Genomic DNA, 27143 nt, shown 5'->3' on the forward strand with positions numbered 1-27143 from the left:
GTCGCCCGGGGTGTTGCCGGTGTAAAACCACCGCACAAAACAACAGAGAATCGACGAAAGGCGAATAGGTTTCCGATTTTGTGCGTCATTAAAATTTCATTCGGGCCAACTCAAAGGTATCAGTGTTTGCCAGTTATATACATCTCGTACGGCGCATACGTACACACAGTCGCACGTTACCAGCCAAAGAACCCATAGTAGTCGCATATTTATCCAGGGAGGAGAGAACGAGCAGGTGTATAACACTGGACACCTTTTGATTGGTAAACATGCATATTTTATCCGGCCTCGCAATCGGATAACGTGTTGTTCGTATCAATTATTCTCCAAAACTCAACGCTACCACCTAATGGGGAACAGAGTTTTAATTGAAACGTAATCCCAATTAAAATGAGTTCACGATACTCTGCGCATGAATACGCGTAATCGTGTTAACGAAATGAAATGTCCACTCTGGCGCAAGATATCGGGGTGGTACTGTTCGCGGAAAAAGGTATGGCAAGAGCTTTTTAGTCGATAAGTTTCAACCTATTTTCTACGATAGATTTTATTTTTCTTCCCTTGCTCGTTTCTTCTATTTTCTCTCTTTCTCTCTTTTTCCTCCTCTTTCTTCTTTTAATACCCCTTTGCGAGCGAAGCGAAATGCTCCATGTTAAAATAGAATATTGTTTCCCTTTCTGATAGAGGAAAATTCTAGGAACGGAATGGTATTTTTATTAAAGGATATCGTGAATGTTATTCAATACTAGGAATTTATCCCGGTTCCATATAAAATCGAAGAAACATCAGGACAAAGTGTATTCCTCAATATATTTGTTCCGTTTATTTTTTATTCATAACGACTTACATCTCTATGCTCTTCAAATATACAGTCTTATATCTGGCATAGTTCTCGTACCGATAGATATTTACAACAACGTCTCACAAAACGTCACGTAACAACATCATACATACCCTTTTTTTTGTAAATATAACATTTCTTTATAAATGACTTTTTTCTAATAGGACTCGTGTGCCCTCTCGTAACAATCACGTTCTCCGCAACGATCGCCACACGAAGGCAACATTCCGCTTAACACGCCCTTCATTTTTTCACTTTCCGATTACGTTTTTCCCTTTCGATTACCTGCGTAGAAAAAACTCGGACTGCTGTCTGTTACGATAATTTTCATGTGTTAACTTGTGTATGTACGTTAAAAAATGCTCCTGCCGTTAAAAAGTAACCTTAGAAAACGAATCAAGAACGCCTGTTATATTGTCGGATCAACGATACATCCGGAAAGTCGTTACAAACGAAGTAAACCGAATTTATTACGAACCGAATACTGGGAATCAACGTGAACCATGCGGTATTCCGCCCTTCGAAAACGACCATTCGCAAAACACAACGAACAAACGATATATCATCGATTCCTTACCAGCTACCTACGTCCTAGATAGTTTTTATACTTGTTTGTTTACCTAACGCATCCAAATGCCTCGCTAAAGCACCTTTTACGAATACTTTCTATCCCTCACAGGCTTCCGAAACGAATTCGTTTCACTGGATTTGTTTGCTCATCAGCGGAAGAACATGACGACGGCCATTCCTCGTCTGCGTTCTCGTTGGCCATGAAAAATATTATGTTGTAACATCATAGACAACGCTGATTCGTACTTACGATTACAATTTCTTTACGCAGGAGAAAAGGTTTCTTTTTATGCATCGTTTAATCGAGTGCAAAGTTATCGCATAAGCTTCGCGTGCCATGATTCACATGTTTTCTCGTAGATCGTGGTAACTGTGAATTATCTTGAGAATTATCTCTTCTTCGCGATAAAATTAGCGAGTTGTATCTAGAAGCTAGTTTATAATACGCGTAGAATTTTGTCTACAAGCGTGACTTTTTTTTTCTTAGAGTAATCGACGTAGATAAAAAGAACTATAACCGATGTCACACGACGTCGAAAAGAATTTCTGGTTTTCTTGATGCGCAGATATTTTCTCTTTTTTTCTTTTTTGCTTGTCCAAGTTCTCGACATGTCGTTGTAAGTTAGCCGAAACTTGACGCGGGTTGATCGCAGAGGCACATTAACGCAGCCAGCTACTTCGGTAAATTTTATCGACGATCTTCGCTTCTGCTTCTAGTTAACCGTCGAGTTTATGTTTCTTCCAGCTCAACCGTTGCGTATAAAAATCTGCACGCGTCGAATTGCGAATTGACGATTCTACCTGCCATCAGTGATTAAATTGGACGTAATGGTCGACAGACTGTCATCTATATCGCTATGCAAGCCGATGAAAATAAATTGCATGTTATCAGCCTATGTATATTCTTTCCGTGGTGTTATCTCGTTAACGCATGTTCCAGAATTCTGAGATTAGATTTTTTATTTCTTGTCTGTCAGATTACCTTCGTGGCAATTTTGAAATTTCTGATTATCGACTTGAACGACAGTTCAAATTACAATAGAATGAAACCTGTATTTATAAAATATCGATTGAAGGTGTATAGAGGTTCGCGTTACGATCCTCTATAGAAGATATATAATTATATAAAAGATACTATAGTTTAAAAGATATATATGTATATATATAATATATATTATAAAAGTAACTGAATAATATTCAATTGAAAGATTTTTCTTTAAACTTGTAGACCATTTTAAATTTGAATTCATTTGAAACAATGGATTGCCTCCTTTTCAGTCGTACCGGTAACAAAGAATATGCAAAAAGAACGATCGTTCTCGCGACAAGCGTAGCTCATTGTCAGCTAAGCTCGTTCAGTGATAGCGACAATACGAAGATTTATCTCATATTAGAAACATCTAAAAATACTACTTCTTTTTTTTTATATAAAAAGATTTAGAACGACTCTCAACCTCCACACAACCCCATTTTCTTCTTTCTCTTTCCAACCTCTTTTTGTTTAATAATATACAATTAACGTCTAAGTAGTTATGTACAATTTGTTTTTCTGAATTACTGCCTCTTTTGTGTCTCTAGCCTCGAATAATGGTACTTACTCGATCCTTACTTAAACGATACGCCCACTGCACGTCTAGGTTTTGCGCAAAACGTACGGACAAATTAAGCTCTATATCGCTGCTCCGTCGTAACAACTTCTATAATTTTATACAATCTATGTGGTTGTATTATATATCGTATCTGTTCGAAGGAAATTTCACGTTACCACGGTCTCGCGATCAGTGTCATGATTTACGATCGCATGCGAGATTACCGTAGTAAAGCGAATCGCGTTCGAAGGAATGGAAGGCATTTTATAACGTTCCCCTCGTCCTTTTTCCTTTTACTTTCCTCTTTCTTCCACTAGTAAATTTCGTGCGCTTCCACAGACTATTTAGCGTAAATTTAGTGAATAATCGAGACGCAATAACGAGGTTTTTCCTGCGTGATTGGAGGGAGATTGAAGGCATTGCATTAGAAATCGCACGAGTACGTTTCGCCAAGGATTTGTACGCTATTTTCACAAGCTTCTCTTCTTTTCTCTTCACTTTATATTTTTTTCTTCTATTTGTATTTTTACATCGAAGAGATTTTTGTGTGTTAAGCTGTATGAAGCAGAGCTCATGGAAAAAAAAAAATGATTTTTAATTACTCAACATTCGTAGACTATAAATGTTTGAGGAAACGAGTTAATGATTAACATTAAAGAGTAAGTATGCGATAAATCGTGAAACTCGTGTTCAACGTTCATTTCGTTGAGCGATATCCTCGAAGTCATGCCTTTTCTTCTGACACGTCCTTCTATACACCGTCGTAGATAATTTTATATAAATCCATATTCTTATGGATACGGTTGGAGGAACACATGCTTAAGCAGAGATTTGTTACATCCATCAAATATTATAACGGATACTGTGTGTATTCCATGAATTTTTGTATCTTTAAATTTTCCAAGCATCTGTAGAAATATAATCTACAGGGAATGTGTTAATAACCGACAAGATATTAGACAAGATACGCCAACTTAGAACAAACAATCGTTTGTCGTAATCATGGTACGTTCGTGTCAGATGAAGGCAGACTTCGCAATTTCTACGATCGATATCCGTGCATAAACTCATATAACGTGTTACGCTGGTAACAATTAGCTTCAGCTGTTGGCAACATCAGGCACCACAAACGATAAGTTAGGCCCATTTTGGTAATATCGTAGTCACTGTCAATGCGAACATTCCCTTAACAAGGACAATTCATGTGATACATTTCGCAGAATCAACAACAAACAACCATTTAGAACAGATAAATCAACGCGATAAACCAGAAGCAGAATTTTTATCATCCTACACTATGACCTTTTTAACTGTCCTATATCAGAACTTTTGGGCGAATAGAGGCCCAGTTTCAGCGTGAGTTCTTTCGGCTTCCTAGGAGCGTTTCTAACGGGAAAGGGACTGAACTGCGTTTTTGGACTGGTCACAGTGTTGAAGTTATTATCAGCTCCTTTACTCGAGTGTCCTATGTTTCCTAAACTAAGAGATGATTTCTTGTAACTGCTGGAACTTCTATCGGGTAATTCTGCATATTTCCCAAAATTCATCTTGCCAGGGAATTCCGGATGAGAAACCGGTCGTTTCGATTCGTCAGAGAGACCTGATGAAAGTTTCGAGGTGTAGTGATGATTGATAGTAGAAGGAAAGTGATCAGGAAACTGACGATTCGGTGATAGAGAATGATAATCTCGGTGTCTTGTCGGTAAATACGATCCTGTCTCTGTTCCAGGTTCTATAGGAGGTAACGTGCCTAAGTGTCTATCATAATCCGTCGTACTTTTGGTATGAGTGTACTCCTTAGGAGACAAAGCGTTGTATTTTCGACGAAGAAGCTCGGGAGATTCGCTGGGATAATCCAAAAACGAGGTACCACCAGTATCCAAGATTCTCTCCTCCTTAGAAATATATTTCGTAGGCGTTAACGGTTCGGTATTTCCATTGCTGAAATAAGGAGATTTGCTCGTGGTAGTGATCGATCTACTTTCTGGCTGGAGAGACATGTAATCGGTGTTAACTTCTCTGACTGGATCATCGTCGTATCTGACACGAAACTCTAGCGATTCTTTCGTCATCATTGGACTCTTCAAATGTAGATCATACGTGTTGATCGAGATCTCTGGTTTATGGTTAATGTACTCGAAAGCGGTATCCACCACAGGTTTCTCATACGTAGCTGACACAAATGGATTAGTGGAAACGTGTTTAGGTGACAACTTGGGCTTGAAGTCGAAGGTCTTGTAGGGATCATAAGAGGTCTTCAGGGGTGAAGTGTCGTATTGGGCCGGCTTGGAAGTGTACCTCAATGGTGACACATCCTTGAAGGGCGACGTATTTGGAACGTACGGAATTGAGGACAATTCCTTTTGTGGAAGCTCCAGAGTCGGATCTGGTAACACCTGTGCGGAAGAGATCTTATCGAGTTTCTCCAATTCTCTGTAGATGTCTATGTCGCTTTTAGGTGACGAATCGTCCACGTGATACTTCGGTACGGCGTATGCCGTATATTTCGGAAACTTGTCAACGGGAATGGACGGTTCCTGCGTCGAGCCTAAGTCGCTTCTCGTGTCAATGGAGTCATTGGATGATTTATAGGAAAATACGTTAGTTGAAATACTGGACAGATCCAGTCCTTCGATTTCGCTAATATTCTGGCTGGATGGTCCTTTGTCCAAACTCACCATACTAGCTGGAGAATGATCGTCGTAGTTCGCCAATAGTTTCGACAATTCCTCGTTTATCTTGCGATCTATTAGAGCTTCTCTCGTGTTCAAGTATTCGTGGGATATCACCTCGTCCACGTCGAAATGGTCCATCTGCTCCGTCTCGTCGATCAGAGAAAGCTTCGATAATTCCTCATTAATCTTTGCATCAAACTCGGACACACTGGTAGCGGTCATGTTGTCGAAATCCTTGAAATTGATTCTCGCCAATTCCTCGTTAATCTCGTGTTCGTTTAATCCCATTTTCTCTAATATCGGACTAAAGATCTTCGAAATCTCCTCGTTTATAGGGCTAATGGTAATTTCTTTCGATATCTCCTCCAGGTCTGGCAGACGCTTTTTTGCCTGACACGCAAGAATCTTCTGAAGTATAGCGGAGTTTTCTTGAATGATCTTCAACGCCCTGTCGCTGTTCCTCCGCCCATTGTCACTCTTTTTACGAGGCTTCACCTTCGTCCACACGCCCAACTTCGACTCCCTGCCATCATCTGTGCCGTTACTCTTACCACAGGCCATGGTCTTCAATATGCTGTCGCTATTTTCGTCGATATTAATCTTCGGATGTACCACGTACGATTTTCTGCTTTCTCCGGTTATATTTATATCTGGTATCTCCAGACGATGTTTCGAGAAGTTCCTCGCTGAATCACTAAAGGTATCTTGCCTCCTGGCCTCTAAATTCTTCATATCCTCCCAAATATAACTGCTCTTCTTCGTCAACATCCCATTATCCGACGACCCATCGTTTGCTTTCGCTTCCAAGTGTTTAATATCTTCTAAAATGTCACTGGATCTCTTCTGCGCGATCGACGTTGAAAATTCATCGGTGGAAGCTGATGACTTCATATCAGCGTACCTCCTACTGTCTAAACTGCTTGAACTTCTTTCCAACAACTTCGATCTATCTCTATATCGATAGTTCAAATAATGTTTATCTAGCTTCTCCTGAGGCAAAGAAGGTACCACGTCTTTCTCCGATGACGGATCATCCCCTCCGTCATCTAAAATATCCTTATCCTTGCGATAGTAATCCGTACTCGTTGTTTGATAATACTTAACATCACTAACATTGACTCTTCTATCTGTCAAATTAATACTCGAGTCTTCTTTCCTCGTGATGAACTCTGGTCTGACGAATGTGTCACCCTTTCGTGCTATACCGTCTACATCTTTCATATCAGACGTCTTTATGGGAGAGTCAAATGTCGACTGATAACCTAGGAACTTGTTCGACTCCCTCGAACTGGTCGATTTCTGTTCAGGTGACGTTTCGTTGCTGTCCAAACTGGATCTTCTTCTAGAAACACTGTACGGGGACGTCGGAGTTTTTTGATTCGGATTCGAGATCGGATAAAACGGCGAGGTAGCGCTGCTCAAGTCCATTGGCGAGCCTGACACGTCATCTTGGCCCCGTCTACTGAAATTCGAGGTATACTTTATGGAGTTGGCACTTATTGGCGATTGCAGGTCCGAACTGAACGACCTCTCGGAAGACTTTAATTTACTCGGGCTACACGATTCACTGGAGCTGCTCACGACTAGTTTTGGGCTGGCTTCTGATTTCTGCAACGAGTCCATGCTGATAGGTGTCGCCGAATTGGAAATCTCATACATTTTCTTCGCGTCGGTTTTCGTGCTGTCCCTCGTACTGTCTGAATCTGCGGAACGAAGAACCAAAGTCTTCGAGTCTGAGCTAACTGACGAACACAGCGATTTGTCCATAGAGAAATCTCGAGATTCTGATCTAACCGGCGTCCTTGGGCTAACTGTCAGACTCGATGGTTTTGAATCAGGTCCCATGGTTTCACCTGAACTGAATGATTTGTTGCTTTCTGGTGTTTTAGGACTCTTCACTAGGTCTGAATATATTTTCGTTTGTATTCTATCGTTATATGATGTGTTCTCTAACGTTTTATGTAGAATTTCAGGCGTTTCAGGAGTTAATACAGTAGTATTATGCGTTGTATGTGTACTGGGTGTCACTTTGCTTAATTTTTGATCAACTGTTACAGGTGAAATAGGAAGATGTCCAACGTAGGCCTTGCCATAAAGCGTTCTTTCAGTATTCACTGTGTCTGCAGTGTCACTGGTTAAACTTCCTATTTTTGAAGTTTCATACGGTTTCAAGTCCAAAGATATTCTACTAGAGAAATCGAAGGATGTTTTATATCGATCCGACCTAATTTCATTTTCTATCTCTACATCGAGGCTTGATTTATCTGTGATTCTATCGTATTTCTTGTCCAAGGATGCTGAATAATCCAAGTATATGTTTAAAGAATCTTGTTTCATAGTCGTAGTTATCTTGTCTTCAGTTTGGTCTTTCTTGATTGTCGCAACTTCGTCTTGAGGTATATCTACAATCTCGTTTGTTGTCTGTTTAGATCGATGCCTTTCGTGCACTAATACTTCATCTTCTTTCGAACTGATCTTACTGCCACTGAAACCTAGATAGTCGTACTCGTTCGAGTTCAATGACGATTTTTTAACGATATTACTATCGGAAGTGTAATCTATAGATAGATCTAATATGGATTTCTCTTTTTTCAATTCTTTCGTCGATTGTTCTTCCGGTGATTCTTTGCTCTGCACGCTAAATTTTTGAGGAACCATGGAATTATTGTCATCCTCTGCCGATAATCGTCTTATTTGGTCGGTGATCTTAGCGATTGATATGTCACCAAGGTTTTCCTCGGAGCTTTTCGAGTCCTTCGAATCTTCGACGTTGATTGGTTCTATCTTCTCCTCGAGAAACGAACGATCGAGTGGCTTGTCGCGAATCGGTGATCCAGTGATTCGAGAGCTCTTCTCCTCGTCTGTTCCGACGACACAGGATTCGGATGCTGACGTCAGGTCTTCGCTGTCAACGTCACTGAGACGGTCCGGTTCGTCGCACAATTCCGTCGATGTGCTGTCGCTATCACTGTCACCGTTACTCCGCTTCGGAGAAGCCAGCTCAGCTTCTGTGGATTGCATTGTTACAACGTTGCATTCCACCGTTTCTGAAAGGTACATGAAGGTATATTGGCCCATTATATACACTTCAATTCAAATTGATTATCATAAAGGACGAGATATTTCTGTCAATTCATTAAAGTTTTATAATAATTTTTATTTATCTGCTTCTTGTTGTTTCATTATAATACTAAATTAACACATACATGCTAAATCAGTGGTGTAAATGCAAAGCATGTTATTTAATTTCAAGGATACTTCCCTTTCTATCGTAGGTAAAGCAGATACAAACTAACTGTTGGTAAGAAATATTTACCAACTGATGATACATGTGAATACAACCTGTAGTTTCCTGTATTACCATTTATCGGTGCTTCATTACCTTTAATCAATAAGTAAACTATTTTGTCAAATAACATATTTAAAAACTAGCAAGTGAATTAGAAAAGACAGAAATTTACCTGCTATCTGCAAACAAATCTTATAAAAACACTTTACGGAAGTATTGTTCGTGTTATTTGTACCTGGTAAATTCGAGGGTTTCTGCTTCGGTTTTTTGGTGTCTTTCCAGTGAAGCGTGACGCCTTGTCTGTCTCTTCGGTTTTGATTTAGCGTCGTAGGTCTTATCTTCGTCGTTGCAGCACCAGAAGGTAGGCTCAGGGGTCGATTCTTCCCACTCACGAGCGCACTTTTGCCCACTAAAAGATGATTCATGGCCTGAGAAGTAGGAGGTGGTACCATGGTCTGCCTTGCACATGCAGCTGCGCCAGGAAAAAAAAGTAACATATGCATTCTTGTAGCCGTTCAATTTGCAACAGACATACTTCCATTGGTCTTATTCTACTGTCAAATGCCTTAATATATGCGAAACATTTATGTCAAGCACGTATCTCAAAAGCGATGGAGGAAACGAGATGATTTATCGTGCCTTAAACCTTAGCAAAATACATTTAATTCTATGATTAGAATCTGTAATTACCAGAAAGTATAATATGCGCCTGTCGTTGACGTTCGCGTAGCTTGGCGTACTGCTGTTTCAAAGTAGTAATGTCTAAAGCGAGCCGTTCTCGGTCGCTGCTGGGTGCCATTGCCTGCAGCGCTCCAATCGTTTGAGGTATACGATCTGCGAACATGTTTTTACGATGTGAAACAACCACAGCTAATATCATAACGGTACAATGATTACAATGTTAACGTATTTTTATTTCGTACCTTTCTTCAGTCGCTGTGCCATACTGAACATCGCAGCAGCCACGGCCAGCCTTTCATCCTCCTCCGTGTCGCTGTCCTCGTCGTCGCTCAATTTTCTTGCCCAAGGAGTGATATTGTATCTATGTTTCTCTCTTAGCCCCGTTACACCATGCAGAGATCCCATACTAATGATATTCTATCAAAGTGACACAATTATATCATTCGTCAAGTATTCGATCTAATAATTCTTTCAATAATTCTATAAAAGGTTCTGGCAAACCTTTATGAGGTTATTAGTATCCGTGAACTCGAGCATCTCCCTTGTCAGCACTCCCATTATACTATAAAACTCGTCCGCCGATGTCACCGTCATAATACGACTGAAACCAAATAATATCACTCTATATGTAACTGAACAAACGAAGTTATAGAATTATAGATATTTAATCCGATTCTACTTACTCGGAAAGTCCTTCCCAGATGGCCAGTGCGGTTCTAAGCAATATCTCATCTCCTTCGAGAAATATGAGGTCCCATACGCGCAGGACAGCCTCTTGTGGCAAACAGTGACAGAAAAGAGTAAGGAACCATTGCATCGTGAACACATTCGTCAGAGGTGGCTCGTAACTGCTGCCTGAACAAATTTTTGTTGTTTTTTCGCGAATAAGATAAGCCAGTACAACGCCCCTGGGACCGATCTCGCAGTCCCTACAACTGAATTGAACAGAGAGTTACGATTGCACAACCAGTTTGGTTACCTGTCGCCTTGTCCTTCGCGTCGTTCTGCAGCGCCTCCAGATGTTTCGAGAGCTTGGGCAGCCTGGCCCGGAGGAGATCTCGAAATACCGCCATGTCGACCGACAGGCCACGGAGATTGTCCGCGAAGTAACCCTCGGGCAGGACACCCTCTATCAAGTAGATCATCACCTTCACCGCGGCGGACTCGGCGCGATCCATTACTTGCAGAACGAGGGCGGCCAACACGTTCAGGCCCTGGCAATAGCCGACGGACTTGTTCCATCGGGCGAAACCGAGCAGAACTCGACGAAGCACCGCTTGATTGTCTCTGCCAGCTGCACCGCAAAACAGACTGCAGCCCGTTCTATGTAGGTCCTAAAAATTTTGTTCAAATACAGTGTATATACATACGGCGTACATGTACGTGCAATATCACCTAAGCTTCAATATTATAAAATTCTAAAATTATGACTTACTAATATAACATAATCGTGGATAATTGACTATTCAAATATTTTCATGATCTTCGACGTTTCTATACATTTCTGATTTATATACATGTTCAGATTCGTTGCAAATTTTAGCAATATAATCACGACAATAATGTCATATTACAGTGCTAATGAAATTTCAAAATATATTGCGTAGTATATTCAGAAATAGCTTGTACAAGTGTTCAAACAGGATTAGGTTTGATTTAATCACTATTTCGTGAACCATTCATAATTATATTTATAATGTGGAATACTTAATAAAATAAAATTTATTAGTTTTCCAATAGCAATAATATTTATAACAAGCGGTGTACATAGGATTTTATACTTATGGAACTCTAACGGGACGAATTACGATTCCGATTGAGACCGAAGGAAAATGAAACGAGCTGGCTGGTGACTGGGCCAGATTCGTTAAAGGTCAGTTTTTCTCGTCGCAAGCGAGTTAATTGGAAGGCTCATTGGCGACACTTAATTGCTCGGCGTCGAAGTGATTGATGATCGAAATTTAATTGCGCGAAATTATACGAAGAACGAGGGCGAGTATAAGGAAGGAATCGTAGTAGTGGTGTCAGATTTTCGTGGACATGTGAAATGTGAATGGAAAACTGATTTCGACTGTTTTCGTTCTGTAAACGAAGATTATTTGGAAAGTATTTGGTTGGAACGTGGGAAAAGTAACGGAGAGTGAAAGCTATTTGGAAGTTGGGAAATATTTAAAGTGCGTGGTTTGGAACGTTGTTTGACGACAGCGATAAAAAATATTAATAGCTATTTATACGGCGAGTGAATAATTCAGTAAACGAACGACGAACAGGTATTTATTAGTAGTCAGTTTGAAAACGTATTAGTTAACAAGCAACGGAAAATTATTTCTTCCTCGCTATCTAAATAAACTTGTACTTAATAACACTCGTTAATGATAAAACAAATAAAAAATGCGTCAATTAAAGATGTAAAAACAACAATATATACACGGAGAAAAATAAAAAGACATGGATATATATTTACATTTCAAATTTAGGTATTGCTCTCAAAAAATCATATCGCTATCGTCATTACGACAGCCAGAGATGGTGAGCAAGAAGTTCATAAGAACACCGATGTACATGGGCAACTGTTATAAAAAGTATGTACGTTCCGCAGCCTTACTTTAACGATTTGTATACCAAGCTCTTCATCGTCAGGATTGCTCCACTCGTTGAAGCAGATCTTTTCAGCCTGCTTCCAATCTACGCCGCGCTGCTCTAAATGACGTTCTGCCAATGTCAGCCACAACTGTGAAATATTTAGAAAAAAAGAGAATAGAGAGAAATGAGGATGCATTCTATAGGACAATAAGCTTGTAGATGTTGGAATCTAGTCTGATACTCGCCTTCTTTCGAAATTCCGGCGGAATTCCTCCTGGTAACCTGGCAACCATTTTCATCGCGTCCAGCCATTGTATAAAACCACTTTCTCCTGGTTGCGGCGTCAGGCTAAATCTCATCTTCGTGTCTTCGACTGTAAATTCAATTTATGCTCGAGAAATATCTGGGGTTGATGAAGAAATTTGTGCAAACAGCAGTTCGACGTTGCTATGAATACAATGAAATTTAAAAGAAGTGAAACGAAAAATATAGAGAAAAATACAAAGATATTCAAGTAACAATCCTCTAACTGAATATGGAACTTGTTAAACATTGAAGATCAAAATGAAAAACGAGAGGATCGAGGATAGAGAGTACACAGGCACTCGTTAAATTGCTCGAGTAGTATAAATTGCGTTGAACAAACAGAAACGTTAATATCTGTAATTTGATCGAAATGTCAACTCCCATTCAACTTGGTTTACGAAGTTTTGCAATTAAACGTCAGATCTAACACAAGGCGTCGCGCAGAACAAACGACGAAAGATGGACAGTTAAATCGGAATTGAATGCTTCGATCATCATGAAACCTCGAAGCATATTAATACATTTATCGGCCAGACGGCTTTATCGTCGTTAAACCTATTATTTAATTAGCCGTCGTGAATCTTCGAATCGGATACATGACACACTCTGCGTGGACGACTTGAACTCCGCCGATATTTTTACGATTGATTCATTCGATTTTGTAAAACCCCCATTCAAAATTTTGAATTTTTGAAAGTTGAACTTGAAAATTTATTTTTTAATAAATATATTAATGAACATATAGTAGTATATTTATTTAACATATATTTAATTACTCCCTAAATGTATGTCTCCTTACTTTTATTGTTCCACACAAACATTTTTCTTTTCTTTTTAAGTACAGGTACGAAATATCACTCAACCTATTACGGATTAAAATGAGGGGAACATGTTTACATTAAAATCTAATTTAGTTAAATAGGAAATCATTAACTAAATAAATGTATTTAGCGTCAACAAGTTGAAATAGCCATATGCCTCATTATAAATTTTGCAATCGCGCTCCGATAAATATAAAATCTATAACTCGTCTATCAGAATGTATTACAAATACACATGTGAACTGATTTCCATTATCCCTTTGTTGTCCAAGGATAAATTCCGTAAATTCTGTAACTCGAATCACCCAGTACACGTAACCGAATTTCCTTTTGAACCGCAGGATTTTGTTTGAACGAAAAGTCCATTAATAGAGACTCGTTCGACTTGTAATAAAGTACGACGCCAGTGCGTGTGATCAACTTTTCGAGAAACTCGATTCTAACTTATTCAATCGTCAAACGTTTCATGAATTTCTAGTAGTTTGTGGGGGTACATACTTTGCATCCTTGGAATTTATGTGCCTTAGGAGGAAATTCATAATCAGCGAAGCGTAACTTAAGATTTCTGTTGTGTACACAATTAAAAAGTATTCGAATTTACACAACGAAATAATATTTCCCGTTACTAATACAAGAGTAAAGACTCCTTCAAAAGCATCGTTGTTGACTCTCGGAACGACGGAGACAAAGTTACATTCCATCGTTCCAAGAAGTTGCCAATGCAAGCATCGTATCAATCTCGGCAAACGTTTAAGTTACACAATAAATATTACCATAGTCGATCGTAAAGAATCGCCCAAGAGTCTGACTCTATCTATATTTAAAAATCCTATTTCGATCAGTGGCGAACGAATCAAGCAGCAATTACGGCGCTTTCGAATCAAGTCGAAAAATGAAATCACATCGCATTCGGTGATCTCGTTTTCAAAGCAAAAGCGATTCAGCCGAAACAAAAACAGAGCTTTGAAACGTAAAGTCGTGAAGCGGAAGTTAATTGAAATTCGCATGCACAGTCGAACGAAACGAAACCAAACGTTGATTCCCATTTGCTGAGAAACGGAGCACACAGAGACAGTCACATGCACCGGACGTTGAAATTGTTTTGTTCACCTTCCAATTCTTCGTACTTCGAGGCAGAGCTGGCAGCGTACGCGGCTCCTGACGCGAAGTTTTTCAGGGAGTTGAAAAATCCGCTCATTCTCCAATTAGGAACGCCGCTCTTTCTTCTTCATCGTCACTTTCACCTCAGCCGCCTCTTGTTGTACGCAGTGCAGCCGCCTTTCAGCCGTTTTCGTGATTCATGATCCGTCGACCTTCTGCTTATTTCCTCGGGATCATGTTCGCTAGTCGCGCTCTGCGAACCTTCTGTCGTGCGAGATGCATTTTTATCACGTGTCTGAAATCCCGATGGCAACGTTTACCTCGAGCAAAACCTTCTCTAAAAATAACATTTGTCGGCGTTACGCGCATTCGATCTCAAGGGAAGTTTCTCCTCGATAACGCTGCGGTCGACGCTGATACGTCATGGTTGTCGACCAGTTTGAAAAGTTGATACACCGTGAGTTATGAGCAGAACAACTAGCCGTTATTATCCAACACGCACGTATCGTATACGATAGCGTTCGAGAACTATATGTGAAAATCGAACGAAGAAATTCCTTTAGTTACGGTTACGAATATGCTGTGTATTGATAAAATAATAGGTAACCATATATGTACCGAGAGGAGCCGATTATTAACATATGTGCCTTTTGCTTATTCAAATGGTGGAATGTACATAAAGCTTAGGTATTGTAGAGAACAAACGAACTTAAATAGCTACTCCACTGTTAAAAATAACGAAGGAATTATTAATTTCTTAAAAGCGTATTAAGGAATGGTCAGCTTGAAAGCATTAATTTTCAGAAAGCACGAGCAATTTTCTAGATCGGGATCCTGATGACAAACGAAACCGCGTTCTCAGCGTGGTTTTTGTTAATCGCGTCTACATGAAGTATACCACCTGTTACAAAGCGTTTAATGCGGACGTACCACTGATACGTAATGCACGCGCTCAATTCTACGAAGAAGTTGGTGATACTGGGACAAATCGATTGGTTATCAGTGTTTCAATTGAAAGCATGTGACGCACGGAGTGTAACGTATACATTGGAAATCTCTAGTCTTCCAATGGAACGAAAATTTTTAGTATAATATAAATCATTTGGCGACGATGAAAAGTTAACAGATTCGAATATCATTATCGAAGATAAAAGCGGTTTGTCCTTAGACTGCGTTGGAAATAAAAAGAATAAGTTTACCACATAACTATTTTCAATATAAATTTCTTCATAAAGTGAAGACATTTTTAATAATGCTCAAAGTATACTGAGTTAACGATAAAAATAGCAAAAGGTCGTTTGAAAAAGTTGATAAATATCTTCTAGATTCATCCGAAAAAACTTAGAGAATGGTCTAAAAGGCTGCATATGGTTGCTACGCACCCCACGAACACGTACACAAGTACGAACCAACATCAATGCGAGCACGTACACGTTCACAGCGAATCGCAGCTTGAAACGAGGCATTAACATCGGTCAAACTGGTGTATCGAACGTTTTGATTTATCTAATCCTATTCAGCCGTTGAATACACATCGATTTCTCCGCTCTTTGAAGGCCTACTTATTTCTTGGCCAAGGAAAAGGATGTCCCCCTTCCTCTACCGAATAGAACGTTCCAAGCAAAGAGAAGCAATAGAACTTAACGAAACTTTCAACGTCCTCTTTCCCTTCGTCCTGTGTTCGCGTGTACTCGAAGGTACGATCACAGGTACGATCATTGTCGTTCGATAAATCAACGTGCTTCGACGCGGTCAAGGAAGCTACCAAAACACATCCCCGCGAGACTGCTCCAGGGACGTCTTACCATTGTCAGTGCGCGAATCAACGTCGTGAACGTGAAGTGGACGGCTTGTCCTCGGGAAAACCGCACGTCGTATCACGCATCTGGCCTCGTGTCACTGAGCACACACGTTCCTCGAACACTCACCAAAAGCACATCCCCGTAGTGCACACCTCCGACACTGACGCGTACTGGTTCACCCTCTTATGTACGTGGGGGAGAGACAGAGGGAGAGAAAGAGAAAGAGAGAGAGAGGGAGAGAGAAAGAAAAAAGAAGTCGAGGGTATAGAGACACACAAATCGTTGGAATTTATACAACGCACTGTAACGACAATGCACACGACGTGATGTTTCACTTTTTGATTCAGACCAAACTTTCTTTTTTATGGACAATTGTACTGAGTGAGAGTATACAATCAGGACAACGACAACGACGTGGTCGTAGACGAATACGTCGAGTTAGCTGAACGACCACTACGCCGGTGGAAGCACAGAGATGCGCGCGCGCGCGCGTACGTCCGCCGTGAAAATAACTACGGTGCCTGGCGTATATGGGAGGGGTAGTTGTCTCGTGGAACCCTGCAATAGGCATACTGAAGCCGTTCCACAAACCGTTCGCTGTGGCAGCCTTAGCGATCAAGCCACTCCCGTTAGATCGCATGCGCTAACGCCCCCGCACCACCCCACTGGAGAGGAATTTGTATCTGTGGGGGTGCTCGCGTGCGCTAACGTCTTCGCGGCCAACGGGAATGCCGTGACCGCTCCGTAGGGGTGGCTCGAATCCGGTTATTACCTTCTTTCCCTTGCGTCTTCGACAACGTTACCGCGATTATTCCTGTTCTGTCCTGCTGCTATCTTTCATTTCCACGAATACTTCGGGGTACACTTTCTCTTCGTTGTTGGACGAGTGCTGCGAGTGAATAATTGGAGGAGCTCTTCCATTATCTTTCTTTTTCTCCTTCTTGTACTTTCCTTGAGAGTTCTTCTGTTAGGAAAATGAGTATCCTTAAATAGAGTTACCCTAGTCGTCGTGAGAAATTATTGCAGTTTTTTCAATGACTTTTGTTATCTTTGTACGTTGCTTCTCGTTATTGTGTTCGTTTGAAGATAGTTTTTAACTTTTCACTTATTTTTATTGCAATGTTTCATCATAAATGAGTATTTCCGTAGCGTGCGCGACAGTAGAAGTAAGTGATTCTATCGCCACGTCATATCGCGGTGCAGCAGTCGATTTTAATCCGCGTACACAACAAAGCCATGTTCCTTGGATCGATGAACTTATCGACTCGGTCCTTTATGGGTCAGTCGGAAATGTCGTCAGAGTCAGTAACAACACGACGAAGAGACTAAGGCCATCAGATACGTTCATGGATATAGTGTCTATCTCGACGATCCTCTTCAGTATAAAATAAAGCTCTCAAGATAAAAACTGAAAAATAGCTGTTATTTTTGTAATGCTATATTGCTCGTGTTCCGTTCTACATTATTAATAACCTTGCCAGCGTGTGAACTGATGTGTTCTAACTGATACGAATCGTTGCCGCATAGTTAACGAACTAGTATTTACGTACATACATTGTGCATGAACTTGATAATCTACTTTACCATGAACCATTCTATTTTTCTCCCCCTATTTTTCTCCCCCAACATTACATATCTGTTTCATTCAAATTTAATGAGGTTTCTGGGAGTTTCAAAATTCACTCTATAGTCAAATTTATGATAACTCATTCCGTAGTTAAATATTGAGAGTCTGAAATATGCGCATGGAAATATTTGCTTCTGATAAAAGAATAGCAATGTGAAAGAACTATGTATATCGTTTCGTTTTCTTTCAATCAGAAGCAATGATCATTAATATTAGGCATTATCGTTGATATTGACAACTGTCGGAAATAATTAACAACAATGTCAAGATATCAGCAATATGATTCATTTTTACAACTAACCAACAGGAAGAAACGACGAAAATGGAAAAATTTAAGTTATCGACGTTTTTCGATCGCGTTTCCAGGACACCCATCTCGTATATGGAAAATCTGATCGAATATGAATTAAAGACGAGCTTAGCGTTTGTAGATAGAATTACCTTTGTCCGTATCAACAATGCTACATTGCAAGTCCATATTCGATTGAGACACGCGATCCTTTTCGCGCGAATTCGACCCAATTCAATTCGTTTCAATCCAGCTGGAGTCTCGTCTAACCGCTTATTTTCAGCTTCCAGGGTTATTCTTTCTGTCCATCATCATCGTCGAGTTCCAATGGATGATACTTCCAAGTCAATGTTAGTAATTTTGACGTGTAGTTATTTAGTGAAACCGAAAGAAATATTTTTTTTACCAGCTTTCTGTTTTCTTATTTGCAAAAAGGAAAGTTTAATACATGACTCGAGATAGAATATAATAATCCAAATAAAATTGTAGATTAAAATTCGAGATGATAGAATTGTAATCTATATCAAAATATAATCCGAAATATTTGAATAATTTAACGCTAGAATTTAATATTTAAAACATGTTAAAAGATAAAGGTTGAGCTGTTGTGAATTAAATATAAAAACTAAACTGGTGTATACAGTTTACGTGAAAAAAATTGCATTTTCTGCGTGACGCGAGCCAGGGGTATCACGATAATCGATGCAATCATCAACGCATAATCCGCGCGGATATATTCAGCAGATACGCTCATTTCGCAAGACCATGTTTTTGCCGCTTTTGCAAGCACATCGGGGTAATGGCTTGGAAACAGTTACTTAATATTTTGCACGCTCGGTTGACCCATTGAAGCACTCCGGCAAAGGACAGAGTTTAGAAGCTGTGTTTGAAAAATTGTGCGAGGTCGATAAGTTTCTCGAGTTAAGGATGAAAAATTGTTCGACGAAAGCGTCATCTTGTCCCGAGTAAAACGAATACCATGACCAGGATCGTAGTGAAAGGAACGGTGAAATCGGTAGTAAAAACTAATAAATTGATAACTGACAGGAAGGAGATTAATTCTTCGTAAGTCGATAATGTAGAATTACAAACTGTTATGTACAAACTCGTTCCAGAAAAATATTTATGATTTTTTGATTACCTAGACTAGATCCCAAATAATTTATTCGCCGTACTCATCGTACTTACTGCATATAATATTAAAACAACCTATTTTGAACACTAAATGAAATTATTTGAGATGTCTATCATATTCCTATTTCAGATAACAATCTGTTCAATGCAAAAATTAAAGGAGAAAAATTATAAGATTGAGTAATATAAATACAAAAATCGATATTGCATATAGAATGAAAATGTCCTTAAAAATGCATTTATTAATTAACTATTTGTGTTCATTGATTAAAACACAATGAGAACGAGAAACAATTACATCAACAATTAGATATAAAGTCATTTCATTCGCATATTTTTTAAAGAATTGTTGTAGTTTTAAACTTCTTAATATAGATAATTACATTTAAGCAAATTAGGTGAAGTTAGGATCTGAAATCAATAAGGATCCTACTATTTATATATATCTTTACGAAGTATGGAAGTCGGAACCACAAAGCACTTAGTCGACGATGCTCTTCCAAATTAAATGTCGCACACGAAGGTTCATGGAAAGATGTGTGGCTCCCAGCACTTTTCACGAGGGTTATTCGAATCCATTACTTTTTCAATTTCTATGTGTACCTAGGTCGAAACTGACCTTTATAGGTCAGGTTGAACCAATCCACTGATCGAGTACCTGCCCGGGACATTGTGCACTTTGTAGGCAGTTAGTGGTCACTTTGTCCAAAATCATCTTTTCGGAATATCTAACTACGTCTGAAGGATCCTTTTTCAGTAACTATTTCTGACAATAGTGATTCATTTAAAATTGATCATGGAAAATAATCTATTACTGCAGGAGCTTCCTTGAAATGAAACGAGGACTTAGAGAAGTTTACAGGAGCATACAGAAAAATGATCCTACCACAGAACTGTTTTCAAGAAGATAGAAATTTTAGCAATATGAAAAAACCCACATATACAATATACAGGAGATCCGCCGTAAGACATCGAAAAGAAAAATTCCAACAGTAAAAACTGCAGTGCAAGAGCATCTAAAAAAGACAAATAAAAAAAGGGATTTCAATAATAGGCACGACAATACCAATAAAAAGAATGCGAAATGTTATCTACATTTGACAAAAATAATTGACATATTTTAAAATACGTATTTAACTACTAAAAAATAAAAATTAAGTGAAGCCAAGTAAACGACCTTTAAATTTTAATGTCATTATAATGTATATTTAAGTACACTTCAGCGACTTTAAGTATAACAGCTCGTTCATGTGGTGAAAACTCAACCATAAAATTGCTTATGTGAAAATATCACACGATATAAGCGAACTATGCAAAACTGGAGGTAAACACAGATATGAAATGTTTGCCTGGTGGTCGGAGCGTGCCAGTTTAGTTGTGCATCGGCTCGCGCGATGTAACGGGTTCATCGCACTAAATGCAGATCTAAAGTTAAAGAGAAGACCGAGGAAAGTTCCGCATTTCCGGTTCGCAGGCGCAACATCATTAAAACTTTATCAATGACGCTATGCCGCGAGGTTCAGCCGCACTTACCGCACGCCGGGCATGCGTGTTGCGCACGATACGCGCGGCAAAGTCTAATTATTGATCACCGAGCGCGCGTCGTGCCACGTGAAAAAGAAGGCCCTCTTTGTTTTCCGGACGAGTCGGCCATTAGCCGTAATATTTTTCGCGATACGCCATGATAATAACACATTAAAAGTATCGATAATACATTTTCTGAAGAATGAACAATTTTAGAGCAATGCCTTCCTGTTCCAAAATGGACATGAATTTACAGTGTAACATGGTCGTGTTAATAATGTAATTTTATTTCATAACAGTACGTACTGAGTATTATTTTTTCTGCATTTTTTTCAAATATAGCGAGGAGATCAAGGTTTCTGTAAAAAAATCCTTCTGCAAAAAAATGCTAGCAAAAATCCATATAGTTGGACGACAACTTTGAATTTTCGGGCATGCGCAGCAGACGCAGCGTAAAACACGAACTTTGAAAGTTGTTTAGTAAAGTAGTGACTAGAAAATGTATTTACATACTGTTGTATTTATTATAGAATTTACTTATTAATTAATTAATTTCCAGTATATTATATTTCGTATTATCTAGTGACGCTTTTTGACTACAAAAATTTCATACTATGAAAATGAAATATTGAACTTAATTAATTTTATGTTTTAATCATTGTATATAGAACTATTGACGTAACAAATTTCATTGAAATAGATGACGATCGAACCCAAGGCCCCCTTTATAATTTAGAGATATTAGACATAGGAGTTCGTGTCAAAAAAATATTGTGTTACAATTTCTAATAAGAATAATTTTGTAAGTTCGTAAAATATAACTTTGTTTCTTTCTTAAAAATGCACATAATTTGCGTATCTGTGTCACAGATCTGAACACCGGTCCGAATTCCTGTTCCAACTGTTTTCCATATTTATAAATGCAAAACGACGATAAGATAAACAATAAGTTGCCAGCGGTTAACGAAGAGACAGTATAAATCGCGCGGTTGTTTCCCGCGTCGAGACGAAACACGAAGATCGCTTTTGTGCGGCGACGGTTTTATTGTCAGAAAGGGAAATACGGAGCTTGAAGCAACTCTACGCGAACAGCTGTGTTTCCCTATTATATGAAGCTCTATTGTTTGTCCAGCGACATTATCGTCGACATTGGAAGAACGTTACTGTTTGTTTAAACGCTACTTCTTTTCCCCTAAGCCAATTTTAGTGATTATAAATGTCATGCGAGTAAATCATGAAACGATACGATCACTTAACTTAAAACTAAATGAAGGAATACCGAAGTACAAGTGTACGCGTATGTCATGCTTGAAGTTCGAAAAACCCAAGAACAAGATTGTAAAAATTCTAAAAATGTGTACTCACCGCGTTTTGGGCTGACTGCCAGAAGGTGAGCCGTAATTATGGCGCATAGTTTCTCACATTTGGTGGCGAGATAATCTTTACGACGCAACTGCCGAATGAGTATTTCACCAGTGTGATTAATATGGTCGCGTAAATTCTGCACTAAAACATGAAGCTCGTGCTCGCCTGAAATGAATTCAACATGCATTACATAACGAGCAGGAAAGAAATTTTTAATCTTGTGAGGGTTATAGTGTAAGGAGCACGTACAATATTCCGAATTGCACGGGGTTATTTCGAAATTGGGGGTCGCGTGTTTTATATCCTGACGCGGATAAAAGGCGAGACACTTGGAGAAATCTTTGAATTCGCGTTGCAATCTTGATAACGGCCCGAAAGGGCTCACCCCTTGTACACAGCGTCCGAAGATTAAAGTTTCCCAACCCTTCCGCTTATGCTCCTCGCGTACTTCGATGAAATGAGCGTGCACTCCCTCCGACTGTTTCTTTTCGCCATTCCAGAAACATGTTCGTCTCGCAAATTCGTCAAAGTTTTCGATAACTAAGTTAAATTATGTTAACTTTCGCGTTAAAAATTAGATGGTAGAAATTGAGGGAACGACTCATCGTCTATAATACGTAAGATGCTCAAAAAGAATCTGAAAAGAATAACTGTCACGTGTCACGCATAAATTATACAAATTTAATGAAATGTCGTGTAATTTAATTTCTCCACGTAGCAGGAGATAAAATTGATCCATCAAATATATATTTCATCTTTATTTATAATTATTTACAATTGTTTGTTTTAATGCGTTTCTAATGTTTTTATGAAATAAATATATATATCGATTTATATCGATTTGATCATTTCGACGTTTTTTTCGTGATGTTTTAGCTTAAGACGTGTAATCTCTCCTCTGTATTTCCTTATGCATGTTCAACGAAGTAGAATGAAGCAGCATCGCGTATAGAGATAAAAGAAGTGCTTCTTCTTCAAAAAAAGAGAAGGAAAAAAAGGAGGAAAAAGTAGTACTCCAAGTCAAAGAACCTTCGTGCCTCGAAGTCAACGAGGTCGCTTGTCTGTCTCGTCTCTACGACCTCTTGTCTCGTCAGCTCCTGCCAAAGTATCTTTGCCTAATCCGGTTTCATTTCAAACTTCATGCGTTGAATTACGTTTAAATATCATAAACGAAGTGGCGCTGTGATTAACGCGAAAAATTTAGTTGAAAATTGCGATTTTTCACGCGATGCAGCAAAAGTATTCTTATTTTAAAATAGAAGCTAGTATTTCTTTTAATAAAATGCTTTCCACTGGAACGTATCCAACCATTTCTCTTCCTTAATTTTATTTTTAAGAGTAGCTACTGTGCTTTTGGGAGAAATATGCTTTACAATAAATGTCCTCGAGCTAACGTGTTTATCCACCACCCACGACCTCTCTATTCTTTTCTCCGACATATCCAACTCTTATTGAATTACTCTTACTTTTCCAGAGTAAACGCGCCTTCTGCAGATGCTGATGTTGCGGACGTATCTTCAGGGATGAGGCTGTCGAGTCACTTTCTGATCGCCTTCTGTCACCGTCTGGCAATCCATAAATATCTAGCAACAATTGATCAACTAACGAAGACACGGTTCCTTTTTTTTTCTCGGGTGGATTCGGTAACGGTGATGGATATGTCTGAATGAAAGAAATAATATACTTATTTGCATTGCATGGGGATTTTAGAGCCAAATTTTTTAGAAACATATTTTACGTTTATTACTTTTTCAGTTACATTTACGCGGTATTTTTACTATATTTTACCCAATTACAGTAACTGCAAAAAGTATTAGAGCACATCCTTTATTTTTCATTGAAACATTTTTCATTAGGTGTTACATTTCATATTCAAAATATCAAATATTTGTAGTTCTACGAAAATACTGCTAAATAACAAGAATAATTTTATTTTTTACGCGATATAAAACATGAATACAAAGCTTTCTCTTGTTCTCTTTGCTTTATCCCTATAGAATAAAATACTCGATATTGGTGACAGCAACCTATTTATGATCTAACCTGTGCCGAACAAAGATTAATATTTTTCTAAAAGCCTACCTTCGGCTTGCAAATGCTATTTTCATCTTTCGAATTGTTAGCATTTTTGCAATCAGTTTCGATCAAGTCCCACGTGTCACCCAACGATTTCGACCTCTTCAAATTTATTCTCTCCACTTTGGTCGGCGTGCAACTAGCCCTTCTGATCGGCTTTTTCCGATTCAATTCCATGAAATCCGGACCTTCCCATGATCTCTGAATCAGATTGCGTCTGCTTCTGTTATACAACGAGGGAAACTGATATCCATCTGCGCAATACAGCAAATTTCGTGTTTGTTGTGTGACGTACACGTCACCAAACACGCGCTCATTTTCCACGGCCACACATTTCACGCGGTAACTAATTTCCGCGTACTTCTTCAGAGGCATCACGTTACAGCTCATGGTTCATCAACGTGACTGTTAAGCTATTATACTTATTAGTATAGTCATTCGAGCTCACTGGAACTTCTTGTGGGTGGTACGAGGTTTAAGAAACATCGTGCGTACGATCGTTTCACCTCTTTTGACAATAGAGTTGATTATTTATGAAATGTCAGTAATATTGTTCCGCGAGAGCATTGAGAATACGTTTACGTCTGACTCGCCAGGAAAACATTTCACATTCAAACGGAATTCGCGCGTGTCAACGTGACAGAATGTTAGTTTCTCATTCTCTTGGTTATTACTCTCGTTTCAAGTTGCAAATACACAATGCTCGACAACTTCAATGCGAAAGTTCGTTAGCAGGACCTTTCACACAATGCTTTAATAACTAGTGATATTAACAATTTAGGACTAAATTATTTATTTATTGTTGCTTGTAACAAATGGCAAATAAACGATAAAGATTTAAAACGAAATATCCAATAGAATATAATTATAATTTGTAAAGTTGACCTATAGAGCTTTATTTGTTTTATTGCTAAACTTGTCACTGTTAAGAGAATGAAGTGAAATGCGAAGAAATATGAATGACTAGTTAGATATAAATTTCTATTCTTTGTGCCTGCTAATTGCCGAGAATGCTTGAAATAAATTACCAGCAACCACAATTGAATGTACACAAAGTGGTGCATATGAAGATATAATAAAAATTCACCAAGTGTAATTAAATAAACGAATAAATTGCAGGACAATATTTCTTTGACATTGGCATGAGGATGTAGATAATGAATGGCCTTCTTACAATTGAAATTATCTAACATTTATCATTTTTAATACACGCGCACTCGTAATTGCTTCCACTGCGATTAGCAAAAATCAAGGCTGAAGAAACGTTCGAAACGCACACGTTTTCATTTGCGTTTATAAAATGAAAGCGACTATCGCCGTCGATAGAATAGGAGCTGTAAATTGCGGAATAATATTTACAAACAATTCCATACGAATACCACCTGATCGCAGTTCGAAATAATAAATTAAATATATTACGCGTTGTCTTGGTTTTTGTTTAGGATTCGTTTAACGAAAGCGGCGACTTAATGCACACACGTATGAAAATACTAATACAGAAAATTTATGTTACATTTAAATGTCACACGTTCCATACTTCCGCGAGAAAGAGTTTCAAATATCGCGCGGGATATTTATAATACTAAATTAGAGTCATTGGGTGTCTATCTCTAAGAGAAATTTTATTTCACTTTTCAGTTGTCATCACAGTACACATATCCACTTCAAAACTTTTAAAGACGATGTTTATACATTTAAGATTACTATTATGTTTCCTTGTCGTGATTTTAATTTGTAATTTACTCTTATTAATAGCAGCTTTTATTCTTAACATTTTTTGTCTTTTTAACAGCTTTCGAGTCTTGGCGTCGACGAATATTTTTCGAGACTGTTTTATTGCATTCTCTACGCGTCGTAACCCTTATCGCGAGGCCAGTAATTCGCTTCTGGTGGCCAGACCGCAACTGGAAGTGGCGGCGATGATAATCGTTTCATTAAGTCCATACCTCCACTTACGTCGTCGACCAACTAGTTGACAGAGGTGGTGTACACAACAAACGAAACAGCTGTCGTTATTTATAATTGCCATGTGTCCAACGAAAACGCAAAGATCTCTTTGTATGTTAATCACACTAGTAAATTTACGCTAGTAAATACTGGCAATATTTCCTTTTCTTCTCAAACAAATATTATTCTCATAAAATGGTTAATATTTGAATGAAAAGTAAAGATTAAAATTTGTATTACTTATTTCTCCAGTCATACTTCCTTTCTTCATAGATTGCGCAAGATTGTTAACAAGGAATGATTTTTACTATACAATTAATTACATAACGCTCTGTTTGTTTTGCTTAAATTCTCAATAAGGGGGCATGAGGGGAAGTGTGATTTCAAGGCGGTCATCGAAACCGCTACTGTTATCGACTGTTACTGATAACGCGGCCGATGTAATGTACTGCATACTCAGCTAGAATTTTAAATGCTTGCTGGGTGTGCAGTAGTCGTTCACCTGGTCGGTTCAATAACCCTTTTCCTAACAAAAAACTGCTCATCGAAGAAGCGGACCCCGTTTCTGTGCTCATGAGTGCAGATAAGCATAAAATATTCTTTATGGAGTAAGAAATTAAAACGACAGTGCACGATGAACAAAAAGTTTCAATGAACCCTTCACTTTAATGTCCATTTGATTGGAAATAACGTTTATCGGACATAGAAACCAGAATTATATATCTTCAGCGGCAGACGAATAATTAAATTTCACATCCAAATTTTTTAATTCTGCATTTCAATATTGAATTTTCATTTGAATTTGAATTAAGTTTGAACTTTTTAATATTAAATCTAACTTTTGTAAATTCTTGTTCTTTATTTTGAAATTTTAAATTTAAATTTCTGAATCTAAATCTTTTAATTTCAAACTGTCAGAATTT

General features: G+C 38.5%; 1 protein-coding gene across 6 annotated transcripts; it reads right to left on the reverse strand.

Moving 5' to 3' along the window:
• Positions 1-800: 800 nt before the first annotated feature.
• LOC100645056 lies at positions 801-26928 on the reverse strand. 6 transcript variants are annotated; one of them, XM_020866073.2, is made up of 12 exons: positions 24280-26928; positions 23664-23859; positions 22198-22362; positions 12474-12601; positions 12251-12376; positions 10625-10979; positions 10329-10500; positions 10147-10246; positions 9888-10062; positions 9655-9798; positions 9200-9373; positions 801-8722 (listed from the first exon to the last, which is right to left on the reverse strand). In XM_020866073.2, exons 1-12 carry the CDS (start codon positions 24661-24663, stop codon positions 4296-4298), a joined length of 6546 nt encoding a protein of 2181 aa, XP_020721732.2. In that variant the 5' UTR covers positions 24664-26928; the 3' UTR covers positions 801-4295. The 6 variants fall into 6 exon arrangements, with proteins under 6 accessions (XP_020721732.2, XP_048266918.1, XP_020721733.2 ...); XM_048410961.1 differs by having other exon boundaries at positions 9200-9436; positions 24280-26927; XM_020866074.2 differs by lacking the exons at positions 22198-22362; positions 23664-23859; positions 24280-26928 and adding exons at positions 14466-14751; positions 16262-16840 and having other exon boundaries at positions 9200-9436.
• Between the last annotated feature and the right edge of the window lie 215 nt (positions 26929-27143).

Source organism: Bombus terrestris, chromosome 12 (genome assembly GCF_910591885.1).
Source record: "Bombus terrestris chromosome 12, iyBomTerr1.2, whole genome shotgun sequence".
Lineage (NCBI taxonomy): Eukaryota > Metazoa > Arthropoda > Insecta > Hymenoptera > Apidae > Bombus > Bombus terrestris.

What these genes read in the sequence shown, in the direction of transcription:
- LOC100645056 (XM_048410961.1), bottom strand. Translation starts at nt 24,663, where the DNA reads ATGAGCTGTAACGTGATGCCTCTGAAGAAGTACGCGGAAATTAGTTAC. An exon ending in CGCGAAGGACAAGGCGACAG is followed by an intron (nt 10,501 to 10,624) that starts GTAACCAAACTG and finishes AAATTTGTTCAG; the next exon opens with GCAGCAGTTACGAGCCACCT. An exon ending in ATCTGGGAAGGACTTTCCGA is followed by an intron (nt 10,247 to 10,328) that starts GTAAGTAGAATC and finishes ATTTGGTTTCAG; the next exon opens with TCGTATTATGACGGTGACAT.